General features: G+C 39.9%; 1 protein-coding gene across 2 annotated transcripts in view; it reads right to left on the bottom strand.

Annotated features, from left to right (window-relative positions):
• LOC123512092 overlaps positions 1-18,942 on the bottom strand; it is a 91,172-nt gene that overhangs the window by 9,021 nt on the left and 63,209 nt on the right. Inside the window, exons 9-12 of one of the 2 annotated variants that reach the window (XM_045268299.1) lie at positions 18,787-18,887; positions 15,119-15,263; positions 9,781-9,904; positions 2,570-2,678 (exon numbers count right to left, since the gene is read on the bottom strand). In XM_045268299.1, the coding sequence (XP_045124234.1) occupies positions 2,570-2,678; positions 9,781-9,904; positions 15,119-15,263; positions 18,787-18,887 (479 nt within the window). Of the gene's footprint in view, positions 1-1,755; positions 2,679-9,780; positions 9,905-15,118; positions 15,264-18,786; positions 18,888-18,942 lie in introns of those variants that run through there. The other variant, XM_045268300.1, reaches the window with a different exon arrangement.

Raw genomic sequence — 18,942 nt, 5'->3', positions numbered from 1 at the left:
GGTCTGGTGGTTCCCTTGTAAGGGTGGATATAGGTTTCTTAAACCAGGAGTGATCTTTGTTGTGTTCATATTCTTGTATAATATTGTTGAATGTGTTGTGGGTGAGTGTATGTAGTGTTTTGCTGCCTCTATTGAACAGTGTGATGTTGATGGGTGTTATGTTGGCAAGTGTGTGTAACTCTTCGGTAGTGTGACTGTATGGATGCCTGATATCGAAAGCAAATCTGAGTGCTATGTTTTGTTTCTTTTGTAATTTGTTTAGTTGGGTTTTAGATAGTGCGTTGAGGGTGTAAGCAGGATATGTTAGAATTGGGAGCACGCACGCTTTTACTAGGTGTAGTTTTATGTTGTTGTTTAATGTTTGAAAACGTCTCATGGTGTTGATGGCTATCTGGGCTTTTCTTGTTATTTCATGGACGTGTTTCGCGTAACCGCTTCTGCCATGCGTGAGTCCTAGTACTTTTGCCTCTGTGGCATATGGTATGTTGTTTCCATTTATGTTAACTGGTTTTAGGTTTCTTGATGCTATGGGGAGGAGTGTGAATTTCTGCGTGTTTGTTTTAATTTTCCATTTATGTTCAAAGGTGTTGATGTTTTTAATTTCTTTTTCTATAGTTTTGGCAAACATGTTCTTGGACTTCCCCGCATATGTGATGATTTGTGTTATGTCGTCTGCGTATATAATGTGTGTGCTGTCTGTGATAGGTGTAGGTGTGTCATGTGTGTATAGTGTGTATAGAGTAGGCGAGATTGAACTTCCTTGAGGCACCCTGCTGAGTAGTTGGAATGGTGGACCTGTGTAGCTGTGTATAAATATGGCTGCTGTGCGGTTATCAAGAGAGCTACATAGTAGTTTTTTAAGTAACGATGGCATATCGGTGTTGTTGATTTTATATTTTAGTCCCTTTTGCCATACCTTGTCAAAAGCTTTTGACACATCACGGAGAGCTAAGCAACATTGCTTTTTGTCTGTTAGTGTTTTGCCTAGCACTTCTGCTAAGATAGCGGTAGCTGTGTCCGTGGAGCGGGCGGGGCGGAATCCGTGCTGTGTATTGGGGAGGATGTTATTTGTTTCAAGGTATGTGCGAGTTCTCTTGTTTATGATTTTCTCGTATATTTTTCCTGGGACTTCAAGGAGGGAGATGGGGCGGTAATTGATGGGGTCTGTGGTGTTTTTACCTGGTTTTGGCAGTAGTATTAGTTTGGCATGTTTAAAGGGGCGAGGGAAGTAACCCATAGAGAGGGAGATATTTAGTAATTTAGTGTAGCATTCAAGAGCTACTTCTGGTAGGTGTTGGAGTATTGTTTTGTTTATTTTTGTTTCGCCTGGGGTGTTATTCTTTAATGTTTTGATGGTTTGTTTGATGTCATGGGGTGTGATGTGTTGTGTAGTAGTTGTCTGTGTTGAGTCTGTGTGGGTCACCTTGTTTATATGGATGTATTTGCTCTGTGTGTAGGTTATAATATTCGTCCACCATTGTTTCTGTTGCTTGGTCGTATTGTTAGTTTTCTTGTGTACTTATTCTGAAGACATTCCTCCATATCTCTCTGAAAATAACCTCCTTGTCTTCAGGTTTAAAAATTTTCTGGTTGTTGTTAATTATGTAAGGTGTGGGTGTGGATGGATTGCCTTTTAATATTTTGATGTTGTGCCAGAATTTTTGGGGGCTGGAATGGAGAGTGTTGAGTGATTTTATTTTGTTTTCCCAGTTAACTTTGTTTTGTGTTTTGCATTCATTTATGTATTGTCTGATCTTTTTGTAGGCTATATATGTTGTGTATGTCCATCCTTGTAATAGGCTGTTGTCGAGTAGTCTTTTTGCCCAGAATTGTAGTTCCTTTATCTTGTTATTGTATATTGGTTTTAAAATGGTCTTTTTGCTGGAGGTGGGGATGGCTTGTGTCATGGAGTATTTTATTGCATTGATCCACTGTTGTATAGAGGAGTCTAGTGTGTTTTGTGTGATGTCAGGTTGAGTGTTTATGTCTTGTGTTTTTAGAGTGGCTACTTCCTGAAATTTTTCCCAGTCTGCTTTATGTATGTTATATGTAGGAGGTGAGTGTATATGTATAGGTTGAGAGGTGATGGTGAGGTGATCAGAAGGTGTGGTAGGTCCTTGTTGGGTGTGTATGTTGTGGTATGTGTGTCTGTTGGCGAATATAGTGTCTGGTGTGGTGGCTGCATTGTGTGAGAGGTAGGTGGGGAAGTTGGGGCCTAGGTGTTGTAGCTGGTTGAGTTGTACCATCATCATGAGTGCTTTCCCTAATGTGTTGCTCGGTCTGTTGTCAAGTGTTGGGTGATGAGCATTCAGGTTGCCGATGATATATGTGGATTGTGATTGTTTGGCAAGGGTGTGGAAATCTATACTTTTTGCGGATACTGTATACTGTATATATATATATATATATATATATATATATATATATATATATATATATATATATATATATATATATATATATATCTATCTATCTATCTATCTATCTATCTATCTATATATATATATATAAAGGCAGCCTCCCAGTGACCTAAGTAGCTCCTCGTGATGTTGACAAGCAAGACTCACACCTGGCAGCTTCCTAGTGCCCTCAGCAGCTCCTGGTGGTGGAGAGGAAGCAGGTATCTCTTGCCTGGCACAAGTTGAGGAATGTTGTCTTTGGTGAGGCTCTCTTGAGATCTGCAGAAGAATACATGAGTTAAAGGCCATAATATAGACTTGTTGTCTGGAGAATGCACTTCTCAGGCCTAAACTCACTTTCTCTCTCTCTCTCTCTCTCTCTCTCTCTCTCTCTCTCTCTCTCTCTCTCTCTCTCACCATCATTTCACTGTCTGTAATGAAAAATGCATCTCTGTCTGTCTGTCTGTCTGTCTCTTTCTCTAATTCTATTTGTCTGTCTCTTTCTCTCGTTCTGTCTGTCTATCTATCTATCTATCTTTTTATCTGTCTGTCTGTCTGTGTCTTTCTCTCATTCTGTCTGTGTGTATTTACCTAGTTGTAGTTTTACAGGGCCTGGGCTTTATGCTTGTGTGGCCCTGTCTCCATATCTACACTTATCTAATTTTTCTTTAAAACTATGTACAATCTTTGCTAACACCACTTCCTCACTCAAACTGTTCCAAGTCTCAACACATCTTTGCGAGAAACTAGATTTTTTAACATCTCTCAGACATCTTCCTTTCCTCAGTTTCTTACTATGCGATCTTGTGCTTCGGATGTCATATTCTTCTCTCAGGATTAGTTTCTCATTATCCACTTGATCCATTCCGTTAATCAATTTATAAACTTGTATCAGATCCCCTCTCTCTCTTCTCTGCTCCAAGGTTGGTAGATCCATAGCCTTTAGTCTCTCCTCATATGTCATCCCTTTAAATTCTGGAACCATTCTTGTAGCCATTTTTTGTAGTCTCTCTAATTTTCTTATGTGTTTCTTTTATGGGAGTCCACACAACTCCTGCATATTCCAATCTAGGTCTTATTTTAGTACTTATCAATTTCTTCATCATTTCCTTGTCCATATAGTGAAATGCTACTCCAATATTCCTTAGCAAATTATACGTCTCTCTGAAAATTCTATCAATATGGCTTACCGGTTGATTATTTTCTTCCATTGTCACTCCCAAGTCCTTTTCCTTTTTTACTTTTTCTAGTTCTACTCCATCTCCCATCTTATAGATTCCCACTGGTCATCTTTCACTTTTACCCATTTCCATGACATGGTTTTTGTCCACATTGAATTCCATCTCCCATTTTTTGCTCCATTTCCAGATCTTGTTTAAGTCTTCCTGTAGTATTTCACAATCCTCTTTTTGTTTAATGACTCTGCACAGTTTCGCATCGTCCGCAAACAGATTTATGTAGCTGTTCACTCCTCTGGCATGTCATTTATATATACGAGAAAAGTATTGGCGCCAATACTGACCCTGTGGCACTCCGCTGTCTACTGTTCTCCACTTGGACTTCATATCTTTAACTATCGTCCTTATTTCTCTCCCCCTTAATAATTCTTCATCCATCTCAATGTGCTTCCTTTTAAGCCACCCTTCTCCTCTAACTTCCATAGTAATCTTTCATGTGGCACTTTATCAAAAGCCTTTTTTAGATCTAAATAAATACAGTCAACCCATCCCTCTCTCTCTTGTACTTTATCAACTATTCTAGAGTAGAAACTAAATAAATTTGTCACACATGACCGACCTTTTCTAAAACCAAATTGGCTATTTGATAATAATTTGTTGTCTTCAAGAAACTCAATCCATTGCTTCTTTATTACTTTTTCACACATCTTGCATATTACACTAGTTAGTGATACCGGTCTGTAATTTAAAGGTTCTTCCCTCCTTCTGCTCTTATATATGGGAACCACCTCAGCTCTTTTCCACTCCACTGGCACTGTTCCATTTTCTATTGAGCATTTTATGATGTTGTATATTGGACTTGCTAGTTCTTCCCTACATTTTTTCAGTATTCTGCCTGAGACTTTATCCGGTCCCATTGCCTTTTCCTCATCTAGTTCCGTCATCAACTTTTTTATTTCAAGCTTGGTTACTTTAATCTCTTTCATATGGACAGTCTCTATTACCCTGTGGTCTTTCAAATTTGGATTCCTTAGTAAAGACCTCATGAAATTTACTATTTAACAGTTCTGCCATACTTTTTGGGTCTTCCACCATTCCGTTTTCTCCTTTTAACCTTTTTATTGTTTCTTTTTGTCTTATTTTTCCATTTATGAATCTGTAGAACAATTTTGGTTGTTCCTTACATTTTTCGACAATGTCCTTTTCATAGTTCCTTTCTTCTTCCTTTCTCACCTTAGCATATTCATTTCTTGCTGTTTTGAAGTTTTCCTTATTTTCTGGATTTCTGTTTCTTCTCCAGCTTTTCCATGCTCCATCTCTTTCCTCCTTTGCCCTAGCACATCTTGCATTAAACCAATCTTTCTTTCTTTCTTCTTTAGGTCTATATTTTGGGACATATTCCCTGACTCCTGTTTTGTATACTTCCAAATATAAGTTATATTTCTCTTGAACCGTTTCTGAGTTTAACATCTCCTCCCAGTTTGCGTTTTTAAAATAGCTCTTGAGGTTCTCAATATCAGCCTTTCTGTAATTTAATCGGTCTCCTTTGTATGATTCATCTCTATCTTCCTTTCCTTCTTCTATATCTATTTCTAATATTACATGGTCACTCTTTCCCAATGGGCACTTGTATCTTATATCATCGTTAATTGGTATATCCCTTGTAAAACTAGGTCTAATCTTGCCGGCTCATCGTTTCCTCTGAATCTTGTGTTTTCCTTTACTCTTTGGACCATCAAATTATCTATCATTAGGTTCAGGAATCTATCTCCCCAGGCATCTTCCCCCATACCACTTTCATAATTTTCTTGGGAGCGATGGTATTGCGTGCTTCCTCGACCGCGTCTCCTACTGAGTGTGTGTGCGTGTGTAATTTACCTCGGTCGCCTGCTGGTCACCCAGCGAGGCGAGGCCATAACCCCTCGAATTACATCCCGTACCTATTTATTGCTAGGTGAACAGGGGCTACACATTAAGAGGCTTGCCCATTTGCCTCGCTGCTCCGGGACTTGAACCCGGCCCTCTCGATTGTGAGTCAAGCGTGCTAACCACTACACTAAGTGGTGAGTGTGTGTGTGTATTTACCTAATTGTATTTACCTAATTGTAACATACGGGAAAAGAGCTATGCTCGTACTGTCCCGTCTCCATATCTACTAATGTCCAGCTTTTTCTTAAAATCATGAATATTCCTTGCGTTGACCACTTCCACGTCTAAACTATTCCATGCTTCCACCCTTCTATGAGGGAAGCTATATTTTTTCACATCTCTCCTATAAGTGGCCATTTTAGTTTTTCCCATGCCCTCTCGACATTCTTTCATTCCACATACACAGATCTTCCCTATCCATTTTTCCATGCCAATCATCACTCTGTATATTGCTATCAGGTCTCCCTTTCTCTTCTGTTTTCCAGGGTCGGAAGTTGCATTCTGTTCAGTCTGTCTTCATAAGTCAAATCTCTTAAGTCAGGCACCATTTTTGTTGCAGCCCTCTGTACTTTCTCTAGTTTCCTTATGTGTTTCTTTAAGTTCGGAGCCCACTGTATTGTTGCATATTCAAGCCTCGGTCTTATCATTGCAGTAATTATTTTCTTCATCATTTCTTCATCTAAATATACGAACGCCACTCTTATGTTCCTCAATAAGTTCAATACTTCTCCAATTATTTTGTTTATATGTCTCTCTGGCGATAGGTCATTGGTAATTGTCACCCCAAGGTCTTTTTCTTCATGACTGGTTTTATGTCTTCATTTCCTATCTTGTACATACTCCTGATTCTTCTTTCACTCTTGCCAAACTCTAATTTCTTGCATTTTGTCGTGTTGAACTCCATTTGCCATGTACAGCTCCATTTCCATATTCTGTCCAAGTCTTCCTGGAGTAGTTCGCAATCTTTGTCACATCTCACTTTTCTTAACAATTTTGCATCGTCTGCAAATAGGCTCACATAACTGGACACCCCATCCACCATGTCATTTATGTAGACCGCGAACATTACTGGTGCCAACACTGATCCCTGTGGAACTCCACTCTCCACCAAGCCCCATTCTGATGGTCTGTCCTTAATTATTGTTCTCATTTCTCTTCCTACCAAAAGTCTTCCATCCATTTTAGTAAACTGCCATGCACTCCTCCTACCATTTCAAGTTTCCAGATCAGTCTCCGGTGTGGTACCTTATCAAAGGCCTTTTTTAAATCCAGATATATTCCATCAGCCCAACCATCTCTTTCCTGTATTACATCTATCACCCTCGAATAGTAACATATCAGGTTTGTCGTGCATGAACGCCCTTTTCTAAAACCAAATTGACACTCACAAAGTATGTCATTTTTCTCCAAGAAGTCTGTCCATCTATTCTTCACCACCCTCTCACACATCTTAGCTACCACACTTGTAAGTGACACTGGTCTATAGTTCAATGGGTCTCTCTTGTTACCTGATTTATAGATTGGGACAATGTTAGCTCTTTTCCAGTCTTGGGGCACTACACCTTCCCTTAATGAGGCATCAATTACTTCACAAACTTTTTCTGCCAGTTGCTCCTGCATTCTCTTAAAATCCATCCTGATACCCCATCAGGTCCCACAGCTTTTCTCACTTCTAAACTCCCCATCATATTCTTGATCTCCTCCACAGTTACTTGAAACTCCTTCATAATCCCTTTCTGTTCCATTACCAGTGGTTTGTCAAAAGCAGTCTCCTTTGTGAATACCTTCCGAAAGCATCCATTCATAGCCTCTGCCATTTCCTGGGATCCTCACTGCATACTCCATTTACTTCTAAACTTTCAATACTTTCTCTATTTTTGATGTTGTTGTTCACATGTCTGTAAAAAGCCTTGGTTGGTCTTTACATTTATCAATTATATCCTTTTCTTGTTTCTTTCTTTCTTCTCTTCTAATCAACACATATTCATTTCTTGCTCTTTTGTAACTTTCCCACTGCTTAATCCGTCTTTTCCTTCTCCACCTCTTCCATGCATCCTCTTTTCTTGTTCTAGCCTTTTCACATCTATCGTTAAACCAGTCCTGCTTTCCAACTTCTCTATGTTGTCTTATTGGTACAAATTTTTCTCACCTTCTTTGTATATTTTTATAAATTCCTTCCACTTTTCATTTGCTCCTTAGCACTCTTGAATTTCATCCAATTTGTCTCTTGAAAGAATTTCTTTAGGTTTCCAAAATCTGTCTTGGCATAATTCCATCTTCCCACTTTATATTCTTCATTTCTTCTAGATTTCTCTTCATCTATCACCTTGAACTCCAAAACTGCATGATCACTCTTTGCTAAAGGGCACTCCACCCTCATCTCCTCAATGACCATTGGCTCTGTACTAAAGACCAAGTCCAGTCTTGACGATGCTCCTCTCCTCCAAACCTAGTATCTTCTTTGACCCACTGAGTTAACACATTTTCCATTGCCAGTGTCAATAGTGTATTTCCCCATGTTGTCTCTGATCCTTCCATTGACCAGTCCTCCCAACACACCTCTTTACAATTAAAATCTCCCATCATTATAGTTCGTTCACAGCCACCCAACATTTCTTCCAGACATGTTCCTGTATCTCTTATCATTTCTTCATATTCCTGTACTGACCATGCATTTGTCTTAGGTGGTACGTACACCACTATGTAGTGCCTCTTTTTCCTTCATTAGTTTCTGCTCTGATCTTTAGCACTTCTGCCTTTCCCATACCTTCTTTCACTTGATCCACCTTTATATCTTTTTAACCAGCAACATCACTCCTCCTCCCATCTTACCTACTCTATTTCTTTTCCAAACATTATATTTCCTTCTCCAACCATCATCAGGTCTTCTCCCTCTCTCAGTTTTGTTTCAGTAAGACCCACAATATCTGGGTTCTTGTCCCTCAAGTAATCGTTGAGTTCTAAAATCCCGATATCACTCCATTTATGTTGGAATACATTACATTCCGCTCATACGTAAGTTTCTTTAGTCCTTTCTTGCTGTACTTTTCTGGGTTATGAACCACTTCCTCAGTCTCATATCCAAGATTCTCCAGAAAAACTCTTTCTTCTCCTCTTCTGTCCTCTCTTCATTTTTTTCAAAGCCTCCTTTCTCAACTCATTTAACATTTCTCTTTCCTTTTCACCGAGATCTCTTCTCAACCAAATCTTCCTTGTTGTTTCCTGCTGGCTAGCCTCCATGACTTCTCCACCAATTCATCTACATCCTTTTGTGACTTAAGTTTGATTCTTATTGGCCTCATACCTTCTCCTGTGAACTTTCCAATTCTATGGAAGTCCTCTATTTCTTGTACTAGGTCTTTTCCTCCTCCTGCACCACATTAATGATATTATTTATCACCTTTTTATGTTTTTCTCTCTCCATTTTACTCGGTGTCTTATCCTCCTCCACACCAAATATCACCACACATCTCTTTTGTCTACAGTTTCCCTCACCAATGTCTCATTTGACTTAATAACCTTCACCACTTTCTCAGCAATCTTCTCTTCTATGATCTGTTGATCTATAATTTCAGCAAGGCCCAAAGTTTTCTCCCCAGACTCTTTGATTTCCTTTTCCAGACTTGCAACTTTGTAATTTACCTCCTTTCTTTCCACTTCCTGACTTTTTTTCCATTCAGCCTGCTTCTCCATCACTTTTCCTAAAGATTCTCCACATTTGTCGCAATTCACTTTAATTAACTTAACTTCCTCTTTCAGTACTGCATTTCCTGTCTTCATTTCAGCACACTCTTTCAGCACATTGTTATGACTCTTTTCCAGTTCGCCATACTTTTCAAATAGTTTTTCAATTTTTCCTTCTAATTCCAGAATTTTCTTGACATAGACGCTCTTTTCCATTGTACCTTGAAGCCTGTGAAGTCTAATTTCTCTTCGAATATCGGCCGCCATGTTGCGCAGATGTAAACAACTCCCAGCTGATGGTTCCAACGCAGGTTACAGTTAAAATTCACCTTCCCTGGACATTGCTTGCTTCTCAACAGTTAACATATGGAGACGGGACAAACATTACATGCTCCTTACCCACCTTAGTTACTCTTAGGCAACGGCAACAGTAGTAGTAAAGATGATTTCTCCGGAGCTCAGCGACGTCTTCTGTGTACATGCACTGTACCGTGTGTGTGTGTGTGTGTGTGTGTGTGTGTGTGTGTGTGTGTGTGTGTGTGTGTGTGTGTGTGTGTGTGTGTGTGTGTGTGTGTGTGTGTGTAGCTCACCTGGCCACAATGAAGAGGCGGGTGTAGTTGAGAGCAAGATGATCCTGCAGGTAGCGCAAACATTCCCTCAGCAGGTTGTCCCAGGCCTGCATCCTTCCATTCACTGCCACTTTGTTCCCTTCACCTGCAGAGTCAACACACATAGCTACTTACCACTGTGTGCTGCACTACCATCTCCATCAACATCACCACTGATTGCTATCACTACACCACTCTCACTACTACCATCACCAACCTTGCATTCTGCCCTTAACATAACATAACATAAATAATAGGATAACAAAGGGCCACCAGGGCCCATCTAGGTTATCCTGTATCAGTCGCACAGCGACCTCATCATCAGTACTTAAAGATACACTTACAAGTACACCATACATTATATACTAATTCTAAATATTTGGCCCATTAACAGGGCTAAGTCATGAAATGAATTCCTCTACAATCTGTGATCCCCATGTGGGGATCATGTCTTGTTTAACTATAGTAAATTTCTTATAAAAACTATCATGCAGCGCTATACATAATTATAAATCTAATAAATTTAAGTGCTTATCTAATCTGTTTTTAAACATTGTCAAACTAGTGCTATTTACAATCCTCTCTGGCAATGCATTCCAGAAGTCTACCACCCTATGACTAAAGAAATATTTTCTTATATCTAACCTGCAGCCTTGCTTTCTAATCTTCCTGCCATGATTTCTAGTCCTACTTCCCTCCTCTAAGGTAAAGAAAGATCTCACATCTATGTAGTTTGTATCTGAGAATATTTTAAATAACTCTATCATATCCCTCTTATACATCTCCTCTCAAATGAAAACATGTTTAATTCCTTTAATCTATCTCTATACTCCAGGCGCTTTAATGCTGGTATCATCCTAGTTGCTCTTCTCTGAACTGCTTCTAACATGTTGATATCCTACCTATAATGGGGTGACCAAGCCTGTATGCAATACTCTAAATGGGGCCTAACATAGGAATCATATAAGCTACGCACCACTTCCTTACTTTTATAACTAACATTTCTATTTATATAACCCAGGATCCTATTTGCCCTATTTCTTGCTTCTAAACATTGCTTTGAAAATTTCATAGTCCTATCTATCACTACTCCTAAATCCTTTCCCTCCTCTACTGCCTCTAGCCAACATCCCTCCATCTCATAGCTAAAGTTTGTGTTGTCTTTACCTAAATGCATAACCTGACACTTTTTAGAATTAAACTCCATCTGCCACCTGTCTGCCCATGCTATCAGCCTGTCCAGGTCTCGTTGTATTCTGTAATTGTCCTTTTCACCCTGTACTGCACATGCTATCTTAGTATCATCTGCAAACTTTGATACTTTGCTACTAATTCCTATATCTAAATCGTTAATGTACACCAAGAAAAGAAGAGGTCCTAGCACTGATCCTTGGGGTACCCCACTAACCACTTCCTTCCACTCAGACATTGCCCCATTTAATACTACTCTCTGTTTCTATCAGAAAGCCATTCACTAATCCAATCAACTAACCTACCCCTATCCCATGTAGTCTCAATTTGTACACTAGCCTCCTATGCGGTACCTTATCAAACGCCTTGCTAAAATCTAGATATATAACATCTATGCTATTTCCATCATCTAACTCCTTGGTAATATATTCTAAGATATCGAGCAAATTTGTAAGACAGGACCTCCTGATCTAAAGCCATGTTGGGTATCTCTAATTAATCTATTCTCATTTAAATGCTCCCAAATACTACCCTTAATGATTTTCTCTAGTATCTTACATACTATACTAGTTAAACTGATCGGTCTATAATTATTCGCATCATCCTTCCTACCTTTTTTAAATATTGGTGTAACATTAGCTAACTTCCAGTCCTGAGGTATCTCAGCAAACCTAAGTGATCTTTCAAAGATTAACTTAAGTGCTTCAGAAATACTGTCTACACCCTCCCTAAGTACTCTGGCATGTAGCTCATCAGGACCACTAGCTTTCCTATCGTCTAGTTCAAGAATAAATTTCCTAATAATTCCCGGTTTTATATCAATATTTTCTAAAGCTCTTAAACTACTCGTCACACTGTTTGTAACAGGATTTCCTATTCTTTCCCTAGTAAATACTGAAGAAAATTGTTCATTCAATAATTCTACTATGTCTTCATTTTGATCCACTACTACACCATCTTTTCTGAGTGGTCCAATCCTATCCTTATTTCTTTTATCACTGACCTTGTAATAACTATATAATTTTTGGGGATCTTTACTCCCAGCTCTAGCTAGTTTTATCTCTGCCTGCCTTTTACTTTTTTTATAACCTTACTCAAATCATCCCTGACCTGTCTGTACCTAATCAAATCTACATCTTCCCCCCTTTTCTGCAACTCTCTACATGCCCTCTTCTTCTCTCTGATCTGTCTACCTATCTCGTGAGTCCACCATAATGGCTTCCTGTTTCTCTGCCTTATATCTTTTTAAGGGATACACTGCATCACTATACCCTTTACTACAACCTTAAAAATATCCCACATCTCCTGTGCAGTTTTATTTCCAAAACTATCTTCCCAGTTTATCTCTCCTAATAACTGACGTAACCTACCATAATTGCCTTTCTGATAGTTTGGCTCTCTAGTCTTATTCACTATATTATACCAACTGGAATTAATGATAAATCTAATTATATGATGGTCACTGTTTGCTAAAGTCTCTCCTACCTCAACTTCCTTTAAACAATGCTCAATATTTGTTAGTACTATGTCTAAAACTTTCCTCCCCCTAGTAGGTTTATCTACCATCTGCACTAAATGGTTATCCTGAAAACTTTCCATAAACTTATTTTCACTAGCATCTCCTACCATCCTCTCCCAGTTTACTGACTTAAGATTAAAATCCCCTAATTAGTACACCCCCTATTTATCTCATCTACCATAAGGTTGTCTACATCTGCTGACTGGTTAGGTGGTCTATAAAAAGCTCCTACTCTAATAACCTTACTTTTGTTTACTCTAACATCTAGCCATAAGGACTCTACTCTGTTATCTACCTTAATACCATTAACCTGACTGGATATGAAGGATTTTTTTACATAAATAACTACTCCTCCACCTATCCTACCAATTCTCTGGTGTAAATACATAATGTATCCATCTACTTCATATTCTTTCCTATTTTCCCTAAACTTTTCCTCATTTACCCATGCCTCTGTGACACATACAACATCTAAGTCCTCCTCAACTATATAACTAGATAACTCGTCCTTCTTGTTCCTAAGACTCCTGGCATTTACATAAAAAACATTTAAGTCTTGCTACCTTCCTAGATGCTGTCTCCTTATTTGGAATCCTAATCTTATTCTCTCCTATTTGCACCTGGAAATCTTTCCTAATCTTTTCACTATCTCTGTTTATCCTATCTAATTTATGTCTAACATCTTTCTTCTGGAATGCATTTGCTACCTCACCCCCTACACTCCATCCCAACTCCCCTCCAGACATCCACTCAGCACATCCACACCCTTCCTACTCAGATGCACACCATCCCTAGCATACAAATCCCTTTGCCCATAGAACCTATCCCATACATCCACAAAGCTGACACCCACATCCTTACACATCCCTTTTACCCGATCATTCACACCAATGGCCCTAGACAACCATTCCCTGCGAACATACACACGAGGCAAGATTCCTGACACTACACACCTCCTACCACTCTCCCTTATCTTGCCTAACATTTCCCGAAATCTTGCCACTAACTCCTCCAACCCACCTGCTCTGACATCGTTCCCACCTATGTGCAAAACTACTACACCCTCCCTCTCCATCCCCCCCAACTCTCTTCTGCACCTCCTCACTCACTGCCTTCACACCTGCACCAGGCATACACACGTTCGTCCTCCTATCCCTGTCTTTCTCTAAGTACCTAACCTGAGAGTCACCCACGACACACACCTGAGGTGTGCTAGGAACAACCCCCCTCCTCCTCTCCTCTACCCCCTTCTCTCTCCTTTCACTCATCACAACCACCTCATTCACTCCACTCTCACTCTCCCCCTCCCCCTCCAACAAACCAAACCTATTTTTACACTCAACAGGTTTAGTCCTATCCTCCCTAACTGCCTCCGCTTTCCTTCCCCTCGCAACCTGCCATCTCTGCCCATCCTGACTACTATCTTTCCCAGTCTGGCTCGCCTGCTCCCTCTTCCCCGCTCTGCTCTTCCCGACAGAGGGCCAAGCCACCCTGTCGCCCTCAGAAGGTCCAACCTTCAGCCTAACACTGATCTCCTGCCTAATTTTTTCCACTGCCTCCCCAAGCCACTTAACCTCCTCCTTCAACTCAAAGATGAGAACTTCATTCGCACTTTTCCCCTCACTTAGCTTTCTCATTTCCTCTCACAATTTTCGGTGCTCAAGAGAAAGAACTAAATTCTCGCTCTTGAGCCTACACACCATACACTCAGAAAAGTCAACGACCTTCCTGTCATGCCCACACATCTCACACACAACAAACTCACCCAATCCCACCTCAACACTCTCTTTCACGCACTCAATCACACTCTGATATACCTCAGTAGCTACCGCCATACTAATTTACAATCTGTTAACTCACAAGAACACTATATGTAGCTAACAAACAAATAAAAATACTTGGTGACGGCGGAGTGGGGGAACCGCGATGGTGGGGGGCCTAAGTGAGGTCAACTAATCCTCTTTCAAGGTCAACTTGACGGTTACAAGCCTAGTCTCCTCGCTCTACCAAAATACTTTTAACTCACAAACGCTGATTTTAACCACTATTTCACTCTAATCTAACACTTGCGGTACACACTTTCACTTCACTAGCACTCAAAAGCACCACACACAGACACCAAGCACAAACACCACTCGCTAACTATAAAAACAACAGCCAAAAACGGAGCGCACACACAACATGTCCACTCGCCACAGCAGCTACCTGATAATTGCCACTTTGCTGTTTCCTACACACACACACACACACACACAGAATTATACATTATGTATATCAAAGTAAATATAATATGTACAGCAAAAGTATACTATGTAAAAGAGAGTGTGGCTAGGCATACAGCAGAGTTGATATCAATTAAGAAGTTTATTTTGTGGTGCTCTTCTTAAACTCTTTTTTGTTTGTGTGAGAAGTACTGTAGTTTTTATATTTATCCTTTCACTTGCTAAAGCCTTGACACTTTCCCTCCACCATCTCTCCTAAATATTGTCCATATTTTTTTTTCTTTTCACTAAGACTAAATTATTCACTTTTTTTCCAGTAAGAAGCACAATATCTTTCCATTATGCACATTATTTACTAGTGAACAAGAAAAGTGACAAGCAGCAGTACCATTGGGCTGGAGACTCCTGTGCAGGGCTGCCAGGCCTGGAGACATGACAAGCAGCACTATGGTGTCTTGCTGGGTCAACACCTGCAGCAGCCAAGTCTCTGGGGATTCCATTCTCTTCACGTTCCTTATGGTGATGTCCAGGACCTGTTGCAGTGAAGATTGAACATGAAACACAGGAAATAGAATGAGAGAAATACAATGAGGGAGTATAAGAAACATTAAAGTGCATACACTGGGCAGACTAAAGTAAAAGGAAGGAAATCCAGGGAGTGCAAAAGAGTATGTGATCATTCATACCTACACTGTCTGGGAAGAAGGGAAAAAAAGGAATACAAGGAAAACAAAAGAGGTATTTTTTTTTCTAGGTAAGAAAACAAAACTGGATATAAAATGAAGGGATAAATGTCTTAAAACCTCTCTCTCTCACACACACATACACACAGAGAGAATGGGATGGTGGAAGACCCAAAAAGTATGGCAGAACTATTAAATAAAAAATTCCAGGAGGTCTTTACTAAAGAATCCAAATTTGAGAGGCCACAGGGTAATAGAGAGACAATCTATATGAAAGAGATTAAAGTAACCAAGCTTGAAATAAAAGAGTTAATGAAGGAACTGGATGAAGAGAAGGCAATGGGACCGGATGAAGTCTCAGGCAGAATACTGAAGGAATGTAGGGAAGAACTAGCAAGTCCTATATACAACATCATAAAATGCTCAATAGAAAATGGAACAGAGCCAGTAGAATGGAAAAGAGGTGAGGTGGTTCCCATATATAAGAGCGGAAGGAAAGAAGAACCTTTAAATTACAGACCGGTATCACTAACTAGTGTAATATGCAAGATGTGTGAAAGAATAATAAAGAAACAATGGATCAAGTTCCTTGAAGACAACAAATTAATATCAAATAGCCAATTTGGTTTTAGAAAAGGACGGTCTTGTGTAACTAATTTATTGAGTTTCTATTCTAGAATAGTTGATAGAATACAAGAGAGAGAGGGATGGGTTGACTGCATCTATTTGGAATTAAAAAAGGCGTTTGACAAAGTGCCACACGCAAGACTACTGTGGAAGTTAAAGGAGAAGGGTGGCTTAAAAGGAAGCACATTGAGATGGATAGAAAATTATTTGAGGGGGAGAGAAATAAGGACGGTAGTTAAAGATATGAAGTCCAAGTGGAGAGCAGTAGAAAGCGGAGTGCCACAGAGGTCAGTATTGGCACCAGTACTTTTCCTCATTTATATTAACGACATGCCAGAAGGAGTGAACAGCTACATAAATTTGTTTGCGGATGATACGAAACTGTGCAGAGTTATAGAGCAAAAGGAGGATTGTGAAATACTGCAAGAAGACCTAAATAAGATCTGGGAATGGAGTAAGAAGTGGGAAATGGAATTCAAAGTGAACAAAAGCCATGTCATGGAAATGGGAAAGAGTGAAAGACGACCCGTGGGAATCTATAAGATGGGAGATGGAGTAGAACTGGAGAAAGTAAAAAAGGAAAAGGACTTAGGAGTGATGATGGAAGAAAACAATCAACCAGTAAGCCATATTGATAGAATTTTTAGAGAAACATAATTTGCTGAGGAATATTGGAGTAGCATTTCACTACATGGACAAAGAGATGATGAAGAAATTGATAAATACTATAATAAGACCCAGATTGGAATATGCAGGAGTAGTGTGGACCCCCCCATAAAAAGAAACACAAGGAAATTGGAGAGGCTACAAAAAATGGCTACAAGAATGGTCCCAGAACTTGAAGGGATGACATATGAGGAGAGACTAAAGGCTATGGATCTACCAACCTTGGAACAAAGAAGGGAGAGAGGAGACCTGATACAAGTCTATAAATTGATCAACGGAATGGACCAAGTGGATAATGAGAAACTGATCCTGAGAGAAGAATATGACATCCGAAGCACAAGATCGCATAGTAAAGCTGAGAAAGGGAAGATGTCTGAGAGATATTAAAAAATATAGTTTCCCGCAGAGATGTATTGAGACGTGGAACAGTTTAGATGAAGAAGTAGTGTCTGCAACGAGTGTGCACACTTTTAAAGTAAGATTGGATAAGTGTAGATATGGAGACGGGGCCACACGAGCATAAAGCCCAGGCCCTGTAAAACTACAACTAGGTAAATACAACTAGGTAAATACACAAACACACACACACCACGTAGTGTAGTGGTTAGCACGCTCGACTCACAATCGAGAGGGCTGGGTTCGAATCCCGGTAAGCGACGAAGCAATTGGGCAAGCCTCTTAATGTGTGGCCCCTGTTCACCTAGCAGTAAATAGGTACGGGATGTAACTTGAGGGGTTGTGGCCTCGCTTTCTCAGTGTGTGGAGTGTGTTGTGGTCTCAGTCCTACCCGAAGATTGATCTCTGAGCTCTGAGCTCGCTCCGTAACGTGGAAGATTGGCTGGGTGACCAGCAGACGACCGAGGTGAATCACACATGGACAAAGAAATGATGAAGAAATTGATAAGTACTATAATAAGACCCAAATTGGTATATGCAGGAGTAGTGTGGACCCCTCACAAAAAGAAACACATAAGGAAGCTGGAGAGACTACAAAAAATGGCTACAAGAATGGTCCCAGAACTTGAAAGGATGACATATGAGGAGAGACTAAAGGCTATGGATCTTTCAACATTGGAGCAGAGAAGGGAGAGAGGGGATCTCATGCAAGTTTATAAATTGATAAATGGAATGGACCAAGTGGACAATGAGTATCTGATCCTGAGAGAAGAATATGCCAGTCGAAGCACAAGATCACATAGTAAGAAGCTGAGGAAGGGAAGATGTGTAAGAGATATTAAAAAGTATAGTTTTCCCGCAAAGATGTATTGAGACGTGGAACAGTTTGAATGAAGAAGTAGTGTCTGCAACAAGTGTGCATACTTTTAAAGTAAGATTGGATAAGTGTAGATATGGAGACGGGGCCACACGAGCATAAAGCCCAGGCCCTGTAAAACTACAACTAGGTAAATACACATATTCCAAGAAAATCATGAAAAGTCAGTGTCATAGAAATATCAAGAAGTTCAGTTTTCCACATAGGACAGTAGACATCTGGAATGGATTAAATGAAGAGATTGTAACAGCAGAAAGTGTGCACAAATTTAAGAAGTTAGACAAATGTAGATATGGAGACACTTGACTAGGTAAATACAACTAGGTAAATACACACACACACACACACACACTGGTCAGGCTAAAAGTAACATGTCAGCTGTGGTCTTGCCTTGCAGTGGACAGTGGAACACCTAAGCTTGCAAGTGTAATGAGGCTGGGCTTGGGGTCAGGGAGGCTGAGATGCCAGACCCTACAAAAAAAGGTCTAAAAGGATTACCCAAATCTTAAGGTCTTAATTCCTCTTGAGAGAATGCAAGTCATAAGAAGGGGAAATACATAATCAGGCAGGAGGTGGCAAAGTCTACCAGTGAAAGGAATGAAAGACTGTGAGTACTGGTTAACTCTTGTGTTACTCTGAGTTCCCTGTACTTTTCTGGTTTTGTTCTGGCTAATGAAAGATGGCCACTGGTCTACGGTAATAGAAATAATAAAAAAAAAGATCCACCAACATGCCAACATGCCAGTGTCTAAGGAAAGGTCAAAGATATCATCTAAAATATGAGAAGTGAAACCTGATGTGGCTTACCTTTCTGTTGCAACATTTTGCAATGGCAGCCTTCAGCTTCTGGCAGAAGTGAACCAGCTCAGGTGTGTCTGCAGCATGCACCAACAGCACATCCTCAACACCTGTGTGTGTTCACCAAAAGTTTTCAGATTGTTAAAAAATAAAGTTATATTACCA

Source organism: Portunus trituberculatus, chromosome 32 (assembly GCF_017591435.1).
Source record: "Portunus trituberculatus isolate SZX2019 chromosome 32, ASM1759143v1, whole genome shotgun sequence".
NCBI lineage: Eukaryota > Metazoa > Arthropoda > Malacostraca > Decapoda > Portunidae > Portunus > Portunus trituberculatus.
Note: the sequence above shows the minus strand (reverse complement) of the source record. Positions and strands in the feature narration are given on the sequence as shown.